Source organism: Plectrocnemia conspersa, unplaced genomic scaffold (assembly GCF_051122295.1).
Source record: "Plectrocnemia conspersa isolate PC_06_02 unplaced genomic scaffold, ASM5112229v1 ptg000012l, whole genome shotgun sequence".
NCBI classification, from domain to species: domain Eukaryota; kingdom Metazoa; phylum Arthropoda; class Insecta; order Trichoptera; family Polycentropodidae; genus Plectrocnemia; species Plectrocnemia conspersa.
Window position 1 is genome coordinate 5,089,629 of NW_028277176.1, and position 19,869 is coordinate 5,109,497.

The following is a 19,869-nucleotide window of genomic DNA, read 5'->3' on the forward strand; positions in this document are numbered from 1 at the left end:
AACTGTAGATGCATTGAAAAATAGCAATTATATATATATATATTAACATATAATGTTTATACATATATATAAAAACATAAATTTTTAATGATACATTTGTATCCAGCAAAACTTTTAAATTGAATGATTACAATCTAATTTTTAAAATAAATATCTCTAATCTAACCTAATCGTTATAAATTATAATAAATAACGAATTATTTCCTTGACCAAATTTTTCTTCTTTTTATGCAGTCTTCAAGATTGCATTCTGTAATTATTCAGATATGGCTATTACTTTCATATTACAATTTTGAGTAATTGATTAATTACTGTCTTAAAAAATTGATTTTAAACAAATAATTATCTTTTAAAAAATCTATAAAAAGTCATAAATTTTTGTGTGGTTTTTTGATTTTTTAAATATTTTTAGTTATAGAACCTTTATTATTATTTTTTTTTTAACTATGAGCTCCTCGAATGCTTAACATATTCGTTAAAAAATAAAAATAAATGTAGTTTAATTGACGCCAATGAAATATTTTTGCGCCGTAGTTCTAATGAGAACTTTTTAAATATTTTTTAAAATAACAATTTTTTTTCCTCTAAAATATTAGATATAAATTTAATTTTTACATTAAATCCCTTATAAGGGTTTTCATAAATATTGTAATTATTGAATCACTTTACAAACAATTTCCTACGATTGATTGTTAAAGTCATAAAACTAGCACTCAGTCCAAAAAAATGTTCTATTTATTTTTTCATGAAGAACATTTTAAAACAGTATTTAAATATCAATATTAGCTATAGTCTACTTTTTATCATGCAAAGGTAATATAATTAAATAAGAAATAAAATCTCATAATAAATATTTTATTGATAAATAATAATCACTGTCTAAAAAAAATCTTGATTGATTGTAAAAGCCATAAAATCAGTGTCTCTTCCAATTAAATAAATTCTCCTATAGAATAGTGTGAAAATATTGATTATGTAAATTTTCATTTTTAAGCTCTTTTAATATTTGTATTGTGCCTTTGTTTACATTAGTGCCTAAATATAAATTCTATCTTTATTTTTTTTATAAAAAACTATAGTATGAAGATTTTATATATAATTAATGAAATAAATATCTTCATTTATTGGATAAAGTTTTAGTTTTAGTACTTTGCACTAAAAATAATTATCATTTGGAACATATAGAAAAAAAGTAGTTTTCATATATACATTCATAAATTTTATTATAGATAATATATTCTTATTTATTTATTTAAAGAATTATTCTGATTTTTTAATTTCAAAGCGGTGAAAATTTTTAATTCTTAAAATATTTTTGAGATTGTAAAGTAAATCAAACACCCATCGGAGACTATATTTTATGGTAATGTTATGAGATAATTAATATGTATACGATATTTCGAAAGTGCTGCAATTCATTGAACACCTCTATTATGTTAAAGTTGGTTCAAAGTTTCCTTATGCATATTGATGTGTGATATTCTTAACAGTAAGATAAAAAAAAATAATATGTGTAAATAACATCTAAAAACTATTATTTATTAAGAAAAATATATATTTTTTTAAAGTCTGTTTAATTAGTGTCTAGTAATTTTGCATTTCCATACGGATGAGTTGACTTTGTACCATCTCACATTACTTTACTAACACAGGGATGGTGGAGGGTTCACTATGTGTTGTTTTTACACGCAGTTTTTCATTTTTCTCCGTTTTGTGTTGTTCGTTTTATTTTTTACACACTTACGGGTTTCGTCACCGTTTCCGCGATTGCGCCGGGAAAACAATAATTGTAATCGCAATTACAATGTTCCTATACATATTTTGTACACCGTGTCGTGTCGGCGTCATCGCTGAATTGCAACCGCGCTATTCGTTGTTGGATTTCTGCGCATGCAAAATATTTTCGCGTGCGCTTAATGAGCTACGACGAACAGTCGCTTCTAGGTCGGCATTGTGTGGATGTTACTTAGGAAATTTAAGCATTTTGGAACATATACATGGGGCAATAATTTAAATATAATTTATTTATGTATTGTAAATCAGACAGGCGTTAGCTTAATTTGTAACAACCGTGCAAACACAATCAATAACTACTAAGTAAGTAGTTATATCTGAATTATGAAATTCTAAATTTAATTTAATTTGGAAAATAAAAAAAAATCTGCTCTAATCTATCTTGAGGTGATTAGTGCCTTTCGTAATATTATATTACTAGAGTTGTTTTTGGTTATAAAGCAAAAATCAACACTACTTTAATAAGCTTTTCTGTGAGCACATATAAATTATTAGATAATTCATGCGAGAAGCATTTATCTATCAGACCATTTATCGTTCACAACACACGATTTTTTATTTATATATTTCAATGACAATGACAAAGTTAATTGAGATTTAGAGCTGCTTAAACGAAAATACAAATCGATAGGTTCAAATAAAATTTAAACAGTTATGGAAAATCTATATGTATTAGCAATTAAATACACATCTTGAGATTGATTGGTGCTTTTTTAAAGTAATTTATTTTATTGGTTTAGATAGAGCTTATAAAAAAAACTGCATCTTAATTATATAGTTATTCATATAAATTTAAAAAATACTTAACATTTATAGCAAAGCTTTCTAAATATAATATTTAAAATCGCTAGTATTCGAGAGAATTATAATATAGCTGTACTTTAAAACGTAGACAGGAATTTCTACTCTAGCTAAGTGCACACTCTGTACTCTATTAATATCGGAGATTGTCGCGTTTGCTGTTATAACCATTCATTGTAAAGTTTTCACTGCAAATCATTAATGAATGCGCGCGTGTGTATGTGGAAATGACGCACACGAGTGGGGTCATTAATTCGCTCGGTTTCACCTCTAATTTCTTATGCAAGTTGCAATAAAAATGCATCATAACTCATTCCCGTGTGTTCTTACCGTGTCCGACGGTACTAAGCGCTACGATTTGAATGGTGATCACTCTTTTGTAATAATTGTGTACGAGTTAATTGACCGTTTCCCATACGTATTGTATATGGACGCTTTTGATGGCGAGAGCCAATGTCAATCGGCGCAGTTAACGATTCGTATACAATCCATGGCGTGTAATATCAAATTTTTTTAAGGCATATCTTTAGAACGTTTAATTATTTATTCGTTAGTATATTAAAATGATTTTTTAAATATAATTATAAACGTTACATAATAAATTTGTGTCATTAGAAATTATCACTGCTAAATTAAAAGTCAAATTAATTATTGAATTTTAGTAGTATTTCCAATCAAGGAAAAAATGCTTTAATTTTATTTTCATTGTTTCGGAATAGAATCTTATATTTGTAAAGCATTAATGTCTTAATATATACGTATTCATAATGTAATTATTGAGTGTGTACAAAAGTGACAACTCGAGCTATAATTCAAAGAGACGTGTTGAAGGTTTTCAATAATTTTCCAATGTTGATAAACGACGTTGTTATTTGGGTTAATTAAACCATATATCTTGATACATCTACGTGTATAATATATAAAAACAATTTATCTATCGCTTCTATGAAAAAGAGGCATTTAATTTTCAATATAAATTATATAGAAAAAGTCTAACAATGGTGTGAAAAAAATTAACGCTTCCATTCGGCGCGATCGCAAAATTAAATACTTTATAACCGAACATTATTAATGTAAACAAGCGGAATTGCCAACTGAAAAAATAACTACACAGATAATCCGATTTGACACAATCGCTACCGAGATCTAGGCATTAAGATTTCATTCTAAAAAAAAATTTACATAATGCAATATATTTGATGTTTTTTTCTATATGATTTGGTTTCTCGTCTTCGCCGTTTCCTTTGTGATTTTCTTCGAGCGAATATATCGCGTTATGAATACATTACACGGAGAGCTTATTTACAATGGAAATTCGGTCGTTTAATTCGTAATTTATGATATGCATAAAAGTGCAGTGAGCGTGGTACATACAGTATGCGATGATTTTATCAATCGTCTCGGTCGATATTTATTTTATTTAGAGAATTTCAGATAGAGACGTCCGCGTTTTTTGAGATAATATTAATTTATGAGCGATCGGCATCGCTCCGTATCGATCGTATCTCGAAATCATCACTCGAAAAACGCTTTAATTGGAAAAAAATATTTTTAACACACTTTTAAAACCTTAAAACGAGCGGCATAATAAATAGTTGGCGCTTATGGAGTTGGAAACAATTTACGTGCCGCGAATGCCTGCGTAAAGCGAAGGAAACCGACAGACCGGGAAAGGTGCTCGTTTGTGTGTGTTCTTATACGTGTACGTTGGCTAAAGAATCGCTGAACAAAGAAACAATAAGAAACAATTTTTCCATTGCACTTGCTTCGCCGTTTTGAATGGCCGTCTTGTAATTAAGCAATTCGACGTTAACGCAAGTGTATGGGCGTCCTTGGGTCTTTTATACACTATATACATGCCTGATCGTAATTCAAGCGCATTTTCATAATCGTATCAAACTAGTTCTCTATGTTATCCATATATTATGTATAAGGCACTGTTACAAAGTTTGATCGATCGCCGGCGTCCGAGGGGACACGCCGAAATGTTGTTGACACTTACATGGACTGAATCAGAATCGTGTCTTATTATAAATTATTATAAATGGAAGTTTGATTCAATATAAAAATAACTCTCATCCATTTATTTAATATACAACATAATCATATTCGGCAGCTTTTATTTCATAAACCAGTAAGAAAAAGTATTAATTTATGATCCCTTCTGAATATCCCTCGTGTATCAAATAAGGGTTCTCTTAGTAGTTGTTTATCCAAAAACAATGTAGTTCTTGAGCATTTTCGAGTGTTCACTTGAGTCTAGAAGCCGTTCGACGTGTTCGCTCAAAGGAAAATATTATAGTATCAAGTATACACTTTTTATATTATACTATACGCATAAGTTTTACAAAATCGCAATACGTTAACGACGGTGACGCAACTTTTACACAACGTACATGTAATTTTGGCAGACTCGTGACGAGATTCTCCTCGTTCTTAATGACACACAATACATCACATCCATGTTTACATATTTTGGAAATAATAAAAATCTCGGGTTTATACTACAGTGCGTGATTTTGTAGGCGCGTTTACTTCATATTCAGTGTACGTTTGAGAATTGAAGTTTTTGCTTGGTCGTATTTAAACGTGATATAAATATTAAGCACTAATTTTTGATTTGGTGCTTAGAAAGAAACAATAAAATAATAGTGCATTCGGGCTACTTTTAAATGCGCCATAAATTTGTTTTTAATCTTATTTTTAAAGTAAAAAATATACATTTTAAATATATATTTTATATGAGTAAAATTTTTTGTAGAAATGGGGTGAAAATGTTTTAAGAAAGCAACTTTGCTTTTACTATAAAAACAATGATAGTGCTGGGAATAGCTTATATGAATAAACAATACTAAAAATTATAGATCTAGTAAATTTTCTACGTTACATACACATTTTAATATTAAAATGAATAATAATGTTTTTTTTTTAATGTTTATTGATTTATAATAAAATTTTCTTTTGAAGATTTCATTTTCTCACTTCTCTGTCAATTTTTTAATTCCATTAGCGAAATATGTTACAGGCTTTGATGCAAAATATTCCGATAGCCAAAATATTTCACATCGCCTGCATTTTGAATTTTTTTAATGTCTAAAAAATATTGCATCGATTGATTTAAATAGTAGTCAAAAGGAGCAAGGTCTGAAGAATGAGGTGGATGAGATAAAACCTTGATTTTATCGAGATTTCGCCACACGTAAGCCTTTTTTACTTCCTAGTATAAACGATCCAGTTGATTAGAATATATTATATTGTTTGGCCAGATTTAAGAGCTTCGTATTGCAAAATCTCTTTGCAATCGCGCCATACATTCAAAATAACTTTATTACAGTGAGCCCGGCTTTCGAGGTAGGTTTTGCTACCACTTTTTTTACAATAATTATTGTCGTACAATACCCATATCGCATCTCTGATTATCAAATGATCATGAAAAATTGACCTTATGTGAAACCCGTTCTTGTTTCCAAGCCTTCCCAATATTCTCAATGTATCAATGCACTGTTGAATTTTACTGGTTTAGTTTCTAGACCAGCTGATGGATAGTTTAAGAGAATTTGCTTCCATTTCTGCAGCTAGTACATCATCGTTTATATTTGCTGGTCTCCTACATACAGGACTATTCTTGACATTGTAATTTCTTATTCAATTTTTTAAACCATCGTTGTCACTAAATAGAAATGTTTTTAATGGTCGATTTTTTGAAAGAATTCATATAATATGCAATTTTGTATAAATTGTCTTTTTTTAATATCAGTATATGCTTCAATACATATTATATATAAATAAATACGTAATTAGGTATCAACAAAGTACAACTGATTTTTAAATAAAATTAAAAAATACATTTATTTCGGGATTGTTTGTAATATTTTAACTGGCTTTCTTAGTAAAATTATGTTTATACTATATACATATAAAAACATATTACCTGTCATCAACTAAATCAAACTTGGCTTAATGAATGTTCTAAAACTAACTAACTATATTTTTTTAAATTTCATTATGTTTTATTAGGTTTGGGTTTGAATAGAAAATAGACGTTTTGAAACTGTCAAATTGAGTTTCATTGGCATTTAAGAGCATCGTTTAATTTTAATAGCGCCTATGATTAAAATTGTAGGTTTGCTAGTAAAAATACTATCGGTGAAAATGTATTTGGATATGATTTCACTGAAACAGTTGATAAAAATATTTATTCAACTTCACTGAATATTGGGGATGATATAAATATATTTTAAATGGAATTCTATATCATAAAAAAATATTTTTAATTAGAAATAGTAGATTATGTTACATTAATAACTTTTGTGTATTTTCTATATAATATATAAAGCGACAGTTATATATTACGATTATTGTTAGTAATAATATTTAAAAAAATATATAAAAAAAACTTTAGTTAAGTTAAAGTTAGAATTTTCAACAAATTTTACGAATTTTAATATAAATAAAATTGCAATTAAAACTATAACATATTTAATATGAATAAGAATATTTTTAGTTCAGTGCTTTTATATTTTAAAAAGCGTTTATTTTTGCATATTAAATTTAAAACATGACTATGCAATTTTTTGGGTTTTTGTCATTATATTTTTTTTATAAAAAGTTGAATAATTTCAAGATGCACTATACATATTTAATTAAAATTAAAATACCAGTTATTATCTTGATAAAATTTTAATTAAAAAAATATTGAATTTTACTATTATTTTAATTCATTAAAGTGAAAACATATTCATTTTTCATAGATGATCATATCGAGAGATTCTAATGTCAGATTAACATTTTCGACACACATTGTCACAAACAAATATTCATACACTTTGGTGGGGCAATCGTTAACATTATCTTTTAAAAATAATCGCGTATGAATTAATTAAGAATAATAACCGTTTATTATGATTTTTTTGAAATACCTGGAAGGTCGCATTTAACAGTTTTTTCTCATTCGTTCCAATTTATGCACTATGCCCGATCGCGGAAATGTTCCGAATCCCATCCCACCGGGTCGATTATTCGTATCGCGTTTTTTATGTGCATTTTTAAGGGCCCACAGGGTTTGCGTCGTGACAATATTGTGGGGACGTGACCGCAATAAAAGGCCATTCGGGACACTACCCGGGGCTATGCCCAAAGTCCTTAGGCTAATAGGCGCTCCATTGTTTTTCGAAAGTTTTTTTCACAACAATGCTGCACCACAAGAGCACGAGTGTGTATACACAGGTATTGAAACGCGTGCTCTCTTAAATAAAAAATAAATGAAACAGAATCAATAAAAAGGTCCATCGGATTCTGAACAACAAAGTATTCCTTCATTATCGGATAAGTAATAATTTTGATCAACAATTTGTCTTTGTAACGTACCATAAAAAATTTTTTTTTATGAATTGCTGACTAATAACTTAAGTCTTTTCAGTACGTAGATTATATTATATACGTCATCATGATAGGTAAATAAAACAGTGATAATTACAGAAAGAATTCTTTCATTGACAATGGAGTAACACTAAAATACTATTCTGATATTTTAGCGTTTCTTACCATAATATTATAATTTAAATATTATGTCATAGTTAAACTACATATATTAATTTGATATTTTAATATAATTTTGTTGTTAGTTTGATGACTAAATTAAATTTATTTATACCTTAGATACAATTTTGGCTCATACATAGTAATATTATAAAACTATTTGATTGATTAAATCACATTTTAAGGTTAAGCTTTCATCTCACACCGGACGAGTATCGCATAACACTTAATTAATCGTGAGCATATGTATATATTTAATATACACGCGCATGGTTTGAGTGAAAAAATAATATTGAAAAAAATAAACACCACAGCGGCGTTATAGTTCGATCATAAATAAATATCCCAATTTATATTGAAGGGTGGGTGGAGTCACTCGCGTTTTTTGCCCCCCCGAAACAAAATCGAATTTAACCCTTTTTTAACTCTCCTTTTTCATTATATCGTATGGGAACACGGCATATTGCTTGCTGCCCGATTTTTTAATTTTAATTTTATTTTCGATAAACGGGGGCGTGTCTCGTAAATGGACCGTTTTTTATCAACTCTCTCTATCGATATGACGTTGTTCTATCAATATCACATGTTGACTTTGAACACATCGTGACAGTGATTTAAATAATTAGTTTGGAATTAATGTCGTTTTTTCACACGCTCTCAATTTTTATCGCCATAAAAAAATAGCTTGTTAATTTCAGTTTATCGTTTGATGATTTTTTTCATATTGTACGTTTTAATATTAATTACTAATATTTATAATAAAAAAATGAGCGAATGGAAGAGCGTTAGGTTAACACGCAAACGTTCACAGAACGACTCCACCCAGGGCGGATTCGAACCGACGATCTCTGCCTAGTTAAAATTTAGTACTTATGGGCGGGACATAACTGACCACATCACAAATTGCTCTATAGCCGTTCATTGTTTAGTTTATCCGGTTACGTTAAAAATATAACATTAATTTAACGTAAAAAATAAATAAAAAATGATTCACGTTATAACGAGACGATTTGTTTTATAGTATCGAATATAAAAAAAATCATATACACATACATAAAATATGTTTTATCATTCTAGTTCTAACCTTACACAATCTTATATAAATTATAAGATACTTACATTTTCTAATGAGGTTAGAACTCGTCCGATTATTTAATTTATTATATTATTTTTGTCAAGTCGTTTTGCGAGTTACAGTGCACAGATTAATTAAAAACATATAAAATTGCAATAACGTCAATTTTGCTTGTTTTCCTAGAGGTGTCGACGCGGTCGTACAGCACGGCCATCTTCTCATTATCCTTGAAAATCCTTGATCATCCAAATTCATTTTTATCCTCTGTGAATAATACATAAGCTTTGCATGTCGCATGTATAACACTAATCATGTTCTGTGTGGTGTTTGTTGTATTTATTTTATTTTAATTTAAATATTAAAGTCAAATAAAATATGTTTATTTAATTTATTGATGTGATAGTTAAAGCACGCACAGAGCAAATCGATGTTAATTAATATTATTATTTCAAATTTAATTACCAAGTTAATCAATAAGAACGTTAAACGATAAAAATAGATCAGTATTTGAGCCTGCTTTTTTTCTCCTTCCCCAGCCTGCGAGGACCCAGGTAACCTTTTAAGTTAAAAACAATTTATTATATTATATACCGTACTATATAATATATACAATAAAAAAATAACGGCTCAATTATTCGTTTCTAAATTAAAAACTTTGACGTGTTGAATAATACATTTTAATAAAAAAAAAATAATGCACGTAGTTGACTTTTTTAATATTATTAACAATAAACTCAATTAAATGTTCACTATATAAAAATAGCATGGATTGATAGTCTTATATTAAAACTGTCTAAAATTTGATCTGATAATAAAGCAAATTTTAGGCATTTTTTAAAATAAAAAATAAAAAGATCGTTTTAAAGATGTTTTTTAAATCATATTTAAATATATATAAATCAATGAATTTATAATTTTTAATAAACTTAAAAATAAAATTTATTATTTGTATTAAATTAATTATATTGGATTTATTTTTCATTAAGAAATATTAAACATAAGTGTACAATATTCTTAGATCATTGATTCTGTAGCTCATGGAATAGACATCTTCGATACGATCTTTCGGTGAAGGTTTTCTCTCTCTATAAATTCACCAATATGTTATGCTGACGTTTTTCCGAATTTTCAGAGGGTCGCGAGTGCGTGAACTGCGGCGCAACATCGACGCCCCTATGGCGTCGCGATGGCACTGGTCATTATCTGTGCAACGCCTGCGGACTTTACTACAAGATGAACGGACAGAACAGGCCTCTCATCAAGCCGAAGCGACGACTGGTGAGTGTAAGATCCATTTTATATATTTACCTTCGATGTACTATTTACCCTAGCTCTACTAAATCGTATCGACGCATTATGATGTCTTGTTTCCCGCGATCTATGGATAGATCTTTTGTCGGATAAGCCGGCGATAGATCATGGCACAACACGGCGCAACTGTCCGATGGTAACTTTTCCGCATACACACGCATAAGTGTATGTAATGTACAATGTATGACACGAACCGAAGATCTCCGGTAGCTTGATATACTATAAAAATACATTAATGCAAAAAGTTATCATAAAAAGTGCCATTGAAAATAAAATTTATATGAAAATACAATGAAAGTAAAATAGCTTAGCAATTGTATTAGAGTAAACCACTGATTTTATCCAGTCAATTTACTCTTATTCACAATCAATATCATGTTCTTAGAACGACTTCTTTAAATTTTTAATATATTGCAGAAAAGGAACGTTATATAAAATACAATTTTATTGAAAAACTTTTCAAGGGTATACCAAAATTCTGAATTAATAGTTTAAACATAGAGTGTATGTATGTTAAACTCTACTAATATTATTTAAATTAACTTATAACTTATTAAGTTGGAATAGCGTAGTCCGTGAGCCTTCAGATTGGTAACCCGGAGGCCGCAGGTTCGAGCCACGACAACAGTTTCGAGTTTTTATTTTATAAAAATACGCTATTAAAAAAATAATCAAAGATGCTAAGTGACATTTATTATTTGTATAATAAATTATAATTAACTATGTATTTCCAGACTGAAAAGTTTGGTTAATGCTTACTTGTGGGTATTCATTATGTCTGATTCACGTACCCAATTGATATAGATTTTCCCCAGTGTAACGCATTGAGCTTACGCGTCAGGTTACAACCGAAATAAATAAATAAATAATGCGAATAAAAATTGGTGATACACATTTAAAAGTATTATATTTAGTTTAATAAGTAATATTAGGAGATATTTACTGTCGTGAATGAGAAAGCATTTTAATAGTACAACATATAATACACAATCTAATTATAAGATATTATTAAATATTTATTTTGATACGCAGTTTTTAGACTAGTTAGTGGAATATTCGGAAAATAAAGATACAATGTCCTATATCACAATAAACGTTAACCTTCTACTTGCCGAACTTTTCAAGTTTACTATCTTATTATATTTTCATAATTATTTACTGCCAAAGCAAATATACAGCCTATTAAAAATGTGTTGGATTTAGCAATTATCGCAAAAGTAGCAAATGTCGATCTATCGGATTTCGGTAACCAAAGAGTAAATTTATTTATTTTATATTTTTAAATCTTCCATTGTAACCTGACAGGCGTAAGCCTAATAAGTCTGAACGGGAAAATTTGTACCAACTGAGTAAGTCGATCAGACGTAATGAATACCCGCAAGTAAGTATTAACCACCAGACTGAAAGTCATGGAATCGGTGACATCTATATTATTAGGTGCTATACAATTTTTAATCAATAGATGTCACTGCAGCTGGGGCTGATTTTATTTTTGATGATAGTGCATTTTTATAAATAAAATTTCGAGTGCCGCTGCCGGGGCTCGAACCTAAAACCTCAGAGTTACTAGTCTGAGACGTTACGGATTACGCTATTCCGTCCTTAAATATATATATTTTGAGTCTCATTTAGTTGAAAAAAAGAGCGTAGTAATCTCGCACCTGTTTTATTTTTAAACACTCTACTTTGTCTTTGACAGCTAATCTTTCTGTTACCGTTTCACAAATTAGTTTTTTCTATTTTTAAGTGATAATCAAAATATTTTTTTAAAAATTAGATTATCAGTAATAATGGATGGCTCTCCATACCTTTGATTAAACATATATCACTTTTAATTACATCCATAAATTGGCAATGTAAGCAAAGCAAAATTGGCAGTTGCAAATATAACAACAATAAATCGATTGTATTTTAAAATAACCAGTGACGAAGTATAACTATTAATTTATTAATCAAAAAATCATCTTGATTTAAATTGATTTAACTTTATTCCACATTTTGCCTATTTAAAATATTATTGCAATATCCGCAGCAGTTTCTCATTTTGCAGTTAAAAATTTCGCTTAGATCATAAATAACCAATATTTTGGATTGATACGACCTTTTAAAAAAAGTTGCTTATTGTACATATTCATCTTATATACACATGCTTAAAAAATTGCTATCTCTAAAATAAATTGCGATATTTAAGTTATGGATTTAGTTTTTTGTTTCTCCCGTAAAGTTGTTAAATATAAAGTAAGAAATTTTGTACTTAAGCCATCGATATTCCAAATATTATTTTATTCGAGCAACCAATGGTTCATATACATATTTTGTCTAGTAATATTCCTCTCAGAAATCACAGTCAGTAAGCAACATTAAATAAAAACACCAAATAAGTCTGTTTTCACTAAATATATCCTCATAGTTTAATTGAAATTTCATTGTTTTCCGATATGTATATTTTATAACACCATTTATATTGATAGAACAATGTGTTTTTTCAAATATACCATTGAAAACTAGAAATATTATGTGTAATAATGAGATTTAAAAAATACATATTTTAGAATAATTGATGATTTTTAATCGGTTAGAAAAATGTAGCTTTTTTTGTGTTTTGTTTTGACTATTTTGGGTATTTTGTCTATGGCTCTGATAATAACATATTTTATCCGTTCTAAGGAATAACAATTTTTAAAGAAAGGATAATAAATTATTTATAACTTTCAACCTTATTGACATTAATTGAAGCAATATTATATCGCCCACCTTAAATATGCTAAATAAAATAGATAAGACGATGTTGCAAAAATTACAAAATAGCGCAATGAGATTAGTTTTAAATAAGAATAGATTTACTAGTTGCAGAAGTATGATTAAAAGATTGGATATTCAATGAATATTGAACATGCAGGTTTTAGTATTTATATATTAGTTAAAAAATAATATTTTATTGGATTAATTAAATTATATAAATATAGATGTACTTAAATTAATACTAGAAATACAGTTAGTTAAGGGATAGATAGGTATAATACGAAAACGAGTACGGCCTGAGGAATATTGTACGGAGGTGTAAATTTGTATAATAAAATTCTAGAACATAATAAAAATTAAAATGTGTGTAAATAAACACGTATTTAACACGCATTATTAAATTTTATTTTTTATATGTATGTTCTATTTTATATCAATGTTTTGATTATATATGTTAATAATCTATATTAGCTATGTAAATTAAGGGGTGTACTTAAATATTTTGCATCTTTTTTATTTATGAGTATTAACAAAATAGATAGCGCTCCACTGACTGTAATTTCTGAATCATTTAATAAAAAATGACAGTGTCTATCCATGCATATTAAAAATAAAATTTCTGCTTAACAACCAAAGAGCAAATTTTTTTTAAACTACTCTTAATAAGAGTGGGTTTTTCACAGTGAGGAAAATCGATTGGTCTCGTGGCGCTTTCTATAACCGAGTCGGACTGTACATGTATATTATATATCGCGTATAGCTTCTCTTTTGCCACTGTTATAACCGGTAACCTCCCCATTTTACCCCCGGGGCCGATGCGAGATATAAGAGGTGATAGTGGTTTATAACAGTCGTAAGGCCGTTTTTACAATCCATTGTTTCGTTCTCTTTAGCGGACATGTGTTGCTCGGCGTTCGCCTCTGGCAGCACCATGACTATAAATACAAGATAGACGACCGGACTCGCTCGACTATTTCAGATAACAGTTTATAAGACGCACTTTTATGTAACCACAAAAAATGATATAAAATATAGCAATATTTACATGGCGCGATTTAACAACTTCGTCCCGAACAAAAGGCATTTTATTCCCCCATTCTTAATTTCATTGTGATATCTTCGGGCATAACTCTACTATCGTTTTATGGAGCAATTAACGACCGGAATATAGTGGATGTTTCACTGTTAAAATATAACAAATGTTATTGTTATATGTGCGTAAGGCATACCACTTTAAATCACATAAACTTTCATAGTCATTGTTTTCGTCCTAATTAAAATTTTTGGAATAGTTGTCTTCGAAAGATTTACAGTTGTACAGCTTCGATTCTGTGTAATTACACATTTTCGTGTACACGCTGTGAATCTGATTTATCTATTTGCATATATGTTAATAAAAATATGAATATTAATAACCGATTACTTATATATCTTAATTTCGGTGGATTTTTTATATTGTAATGATATTCGCGTTGTAGTTTTATTGCGATTTTATTTACGATGAGTCCGAAACGTCCAATTCGACTTGTTTGAACATATACTGTTTTGTTAATATGTCGCGGTTGTATATCTACCAAGTTACACGGTTTTTAATTGGAAGATTGTCTCGGCGTAGCAGTTGTATTTTTTTAAATTATTTACTATTAATAATGTTGTTTTCCAAGTAGCGATTTCGTATTGAAAATGAAAGTTGTATATTAAAATAATTTTAAATATATGTTGGAATGCTTTTTTGTGACTATTGTTCATCAATTTAACAATATTTATTATCTTAAACTATTTTTTAAAGCATAATATTAAATATATAAATCTTATAGAAGAATTATGAAACCATGAAAAATCGAAAATCATGACGATCGATATAAATGAACGACTTTTGCGTCAATGAACTAGTTTTTTCTTCAATTATAACCAATCCTGGCGTTTGTTCCGCATTTCATCCACCCATCAATTAACAACAATTGAGAAACGCTGGCGCCGACACTCGAGCGAGTGACTCGTCGGCGATTTGGGTCAGTGTGCTGCCAGCAAAGTCGAGTTGGGCAAGGTCTAATTAAACCAGCCAACCACCCACCTAGGGGGTCTCTCTCTGTCAAATGGGGTTTTTGCTACCGAAATCCGCGATTGCGTCCGTAACTTACGCACTATGTTTTTGATTTGCCCGACAGTCGGAATATCGGCTTAATTGTCCGATTGTCCGATTTGAATAAAGCGGCGATTAGATGGCGAAAAGCGACGCGAATTAATTGGAATGGGTGGTTGTGGCCGAATTCGCATCAGGGGTGCCGAGAATAGTTGGTCGACTCATTTGCATTATTTCACCATAGCAGTATGTCAGCGGTGGATCGGACGTTTTACACCGAAGCGGATAATAATCGCGATATGTCTTATTTCAATTGCAAATTTTTGCGCTTTTAATTCTATGCTAAGACCAGGTGAGCGAGGTGCGCTTTCGCATGTTAATGCAGATATGGTGAGGGTGTATCAGAAGTGCTAAAAAAATATACGAGTAAAAAAATATATTAAAATTCATATTTAAATATTTGTATTGTGTTCTTCAAAAAACAGATGCTAGCACTTCATACAATTCATAAAACATTTGTCTGTATCTTCCCTATAGTCGCAAAATGCTGTCCTTTCAATGTCCTTTTTATCTGCGAAAATAGGAAAATTTCACATAAAAGCGGCATCACGACGGTGTCGTTTTTGGCCAAAAAATATATTGGTGCGTTATTATCCAAGAGTTATTTAGTCAAAACTTTATTAGTTTCTTTCGAATTGCTTAATTAGATTAAATGATTTGGTGATTGATTAAAAATAACAGTAAAAAAACAGTAAGGAAAACCTTGACATTCGATTGAACTTTATGTGATTTTCAATTTGACAGTTGTTTAAAATTAAACGTAACCTAATTTATTTATTTAAATATTCCGTTGTAACCCGACAGGCGTAAGCCCAATGCGTTACAACGGTATAAATCTGTACCAACTGAGTAAGTCAATCAGATAGTCAGAAAGTTCTTAAACTAATTATAATTTTAGAACTTTCATTAGATAAGTCCAAAATACAAAGTGAGCCTACTTATTTCTCAGGAGAAAATATGGAGAAGACAGACAGACATTCCATCTCACATATTGCTCCACAGTTTGTCTGCATTTCGATATCACACTATGTTTTAAAAATGTGATAGCTATCCTTAACGATATTATTATAGACTTCTGATATAAGAGGGCTGATCAAAGTATTTTCAAACCGAATTTTGGTCAATAGGAGAACGCAAAAACAATTATCACTTCTCAGAAGGCAAAAATTCACGTCAAAAGCAATAAAATCGTGTCGGCGCCGTCGCAGTGGGAACGCTCGGTAACGAGCGTTTCCACTGCGACGGCGACGGCACGATTTTATTGCTTTTGACGTGGATTTTTGACTTCTGAGAAGGGATAATTGTTTTTTGCGCTCTCCTATTGGGCAAAATTTGGTTTATATGTTCCTTATTTAATTTTTAATATTATTATAAGAGTCGTAGTATAAACGCTAGATTATCGAGCGTACCCACTGCGACGGCGACGGCACGATTTTATTGCTTTTGACGTGGATTTTTGACTTCTGAGAAGGGATAATTGATTTTTGCGCTCTCCTATTGGACAAAATTTGGTTTATATGTTTCTTATTTAATTTTTAATATTATTATGAGAGTCGTATTATAAACTCTAGATTACCGAGCGTACCCACTGCGACGGTGACGGCACGATTTTATTGCTTATGACGTGAATTTTTGACTTCTGAGAAGGGATAATTGTTTTTTGCGCTCTTATATTGGACAAAATTATGTTTATATGTTCCTTATTTAATTTATAATATTATTATAAAATATATAAAATTCTATTAATAATATGCAATAATTTTATTTACATTTACAATTAAACGCTAGTAGTAATTTGTTCGTATTTTATATGATAATTATCATTATATTTAAACTTTTTTACGCACTCCTTTTTCATACAGTTCTTTCGGAAAATCGTAACTGACAAAAAATACTAAGTAATATAGGAATAGGTTTCATTGTAATAAATAGGCAAGTGGCGCCCTGGCTTCTGCTCTAAAAAATATGAGGCATCCAGAACAATACTTATTGTTCTAAAAAAAAAAAACGCACAGAAATGTTTTTATAAACAGTCGTCTAATTGATTTTTATTAGTACTCGTAGGCAACACAATAAATGATCAGCGTATAAAGTATTTTTAGAAGAACCTGAATGTAAGGAAGATTGTTTAAAAACATTTATTGTTTAAGATAGATATTTGGTCATAAATACGGCAAATTAAGTAGGAATTTTATATGCTAGTTTATTGTATTACCTCAAAAAAATATATCAAGACGACAATAGTTAATATATCTTCATTCAATATCCTTGATTTATTTCATAAAATTCGCAAGCATATTTCAGCATATAGTTTTTAGTGGTACAATAATAATATAAATGTATGGTATTTATAATTTGTATTCAATGTATTAGATTTGTCTTTTTGTATATTTGCTTATTTTATTCATATTAAGTCATATATATTGATGAAGCCGTACAAATTAAATTTTAATTGTTTATTTATGTCATTTATTAAAATTAAAACATGGATATAATATACACAAAAATACTATTATTTAATTATTCATAAATATCTAATGTAGCAAAATACGATCGATCAAAAGCGATAAGAATTGGGTCATATATAGAAAGCATTCCGAATATTTCATTCCGCACCAACGGAAAATCAAATAACAATGTCAATGTGATTGATTTTTATTGCCTCGGATACATCGTTTTATTTTTGTGCAGAATTAATAGCACTATTTCGTACGCAATCAGCGTATTGTTTTATCGTCTTTATTTCAATTGCTCTTCATAAATCCTGTTATTGCTATCCATCAAGACAAAAATGGCAATCACGCTTAATCGGACAAAAAGCTAACTAAATTACTGTAATGCCTCGTTTAGTGATTCATACGACGTATAATCCTCGTTTGGTCATTTTCCCAGCGATTTGGTGTATAATATGGTATTATGTATTTATATAGAAGGCGTCGACCGAACGTTTCCTAGAAATCACATTATATTATGTAAATCGACCGCTATTGTAAAAATGAGTTCATTTAATACTAGAAAATTAATGTATGTGCAAAATCTCTACTTGTAACGGTATTTAGTCTTGACTGTAATCAAAGTATATTTATTTAATTTAAAAGGCTTGCTGTTATTGCGGCCTTAAATTTGATGAACTGTGAACTATTTGTTGCTAGTGTATTGTATGATTAATGTCAAGAATGTAGATCTGACGGCGTGAGAATTTTCGATCGTCGAATTGATTGTTTATAAATTTATCTACATCACATTGGCGTAAATAAAAAATGGCATATTTTATGCGTTGTTGGCATCGAAAATGGCACCAGTCTGCGCGGATTCTACTACTCTCGCGGAATCTGCATTTCCAAGTATTATCGATCACACGGTGGGTAAGGTGACCGATGGCAGCGGGGGTCCACCGGGGACCTTTTTTACCGACTTCTCATCTTTTTTCCTTTTTATTGCCATTATTTATTGTTGGGCCGTGGATCGCCAATTGTTGCTCGGGCGCTGCGAATTATTTATATACATCTCGGCGCTGTCATATAAACAAACATTTATCTCGCGTTTATTGTTCGTCCAGATAAAGATTATATTGTGTGATACACTTTGATCCCAAAATGTGATATCACAATAAAGATATTATAAACGGAGGCCATATTTTATCTTTTTGAAATTTGCAAAGGGTAAAATAAGATTAAGGCAGCGCGCGATACCCGATCTCGTGTGTGTGTTTCGTCACTCAATTAAATTACGCGCGTGTATGGGCGTCTTTATGGTTAGAGATTAGGTTCGTCAATGTGATTATTTATGATTAATGGCAATTTTTCATATATTTTTATAACAAAATTGAATAGAAATAGGGTTTGTAGTGAAATGATAAATAATCTAAGCTTAGCATTTTTATATAGGGTAGACGCATTTGCAACTATAAAATGCTTCTGATATATTTTTTTTGAGTAAATTTATAAATATTTATTTATCAGTTAAAATTGATTAAATTTATTTATTATTTATGTATATATGTAAAATTTATAGCGCTAGATTTTATAATATACAACAATATTATTTTCATAAATAATTAGAGGACGAGATAATATTTTTAAACAATTCGTAAATATTTATAATTAAATTGCTGCTTTACAAATTAAATTATTTTAATTATCAGAAACATATTTTTTATATTAAAGAAATGATTAGATTTTATAAAGAAAACATTTAAACAAAAATTTATATTTTTATATATTCTTTAGATTTTGTGTAACTAAGAAATTAACCGCTTATTTAATTAATTAAAAACTGTATTAATTTTTTGTCTAATTTGAGAGGCGTACGCCCAATGTATTACAACGTGGTAGATAAGTACTAAACGTGACGCAAATAATACCACTAAAAATAAACACTTTGCATTGAATGATCCCACTGATGTTTTTCTACTGGTATATATTTAGTAATTAAATAATATGTTGAGAACTTCTAATCGTTTAAA

General features: G+C 29.4%; 1 protein-coding gene across 7 annotated transcripts in view; it reads left to right on the forward strand.

Annotated features, from left to right (window-relative positions):
- The window catches only part of LOC148228042 (GATA-binding factor C-like), a 160,402-nt gene that overhangs the window by 43,060 nt on the left and 97,473 nt on the right, over positions 1 to 19,869 (forward strand). For 5 of the 7 annotated variants that reach the window (XM_088200373.1, XM_088200377.1, XM_088200379.1 and 2 more), the window contains exon 4: positions 10,341 to 10,492. In XM_088200373.1, the coding sequence (XP_088056499.1) occupies positions 10,341 to 10,492 (152 nt within the window). The remainder of the gene's footprint in view (positions 1 to 10,340; positions 10,493 to 19,869) is intronic. The other 2 variants (XM_088200376.1, XM_088200378.1) reach the window with 1 other exon arrangement.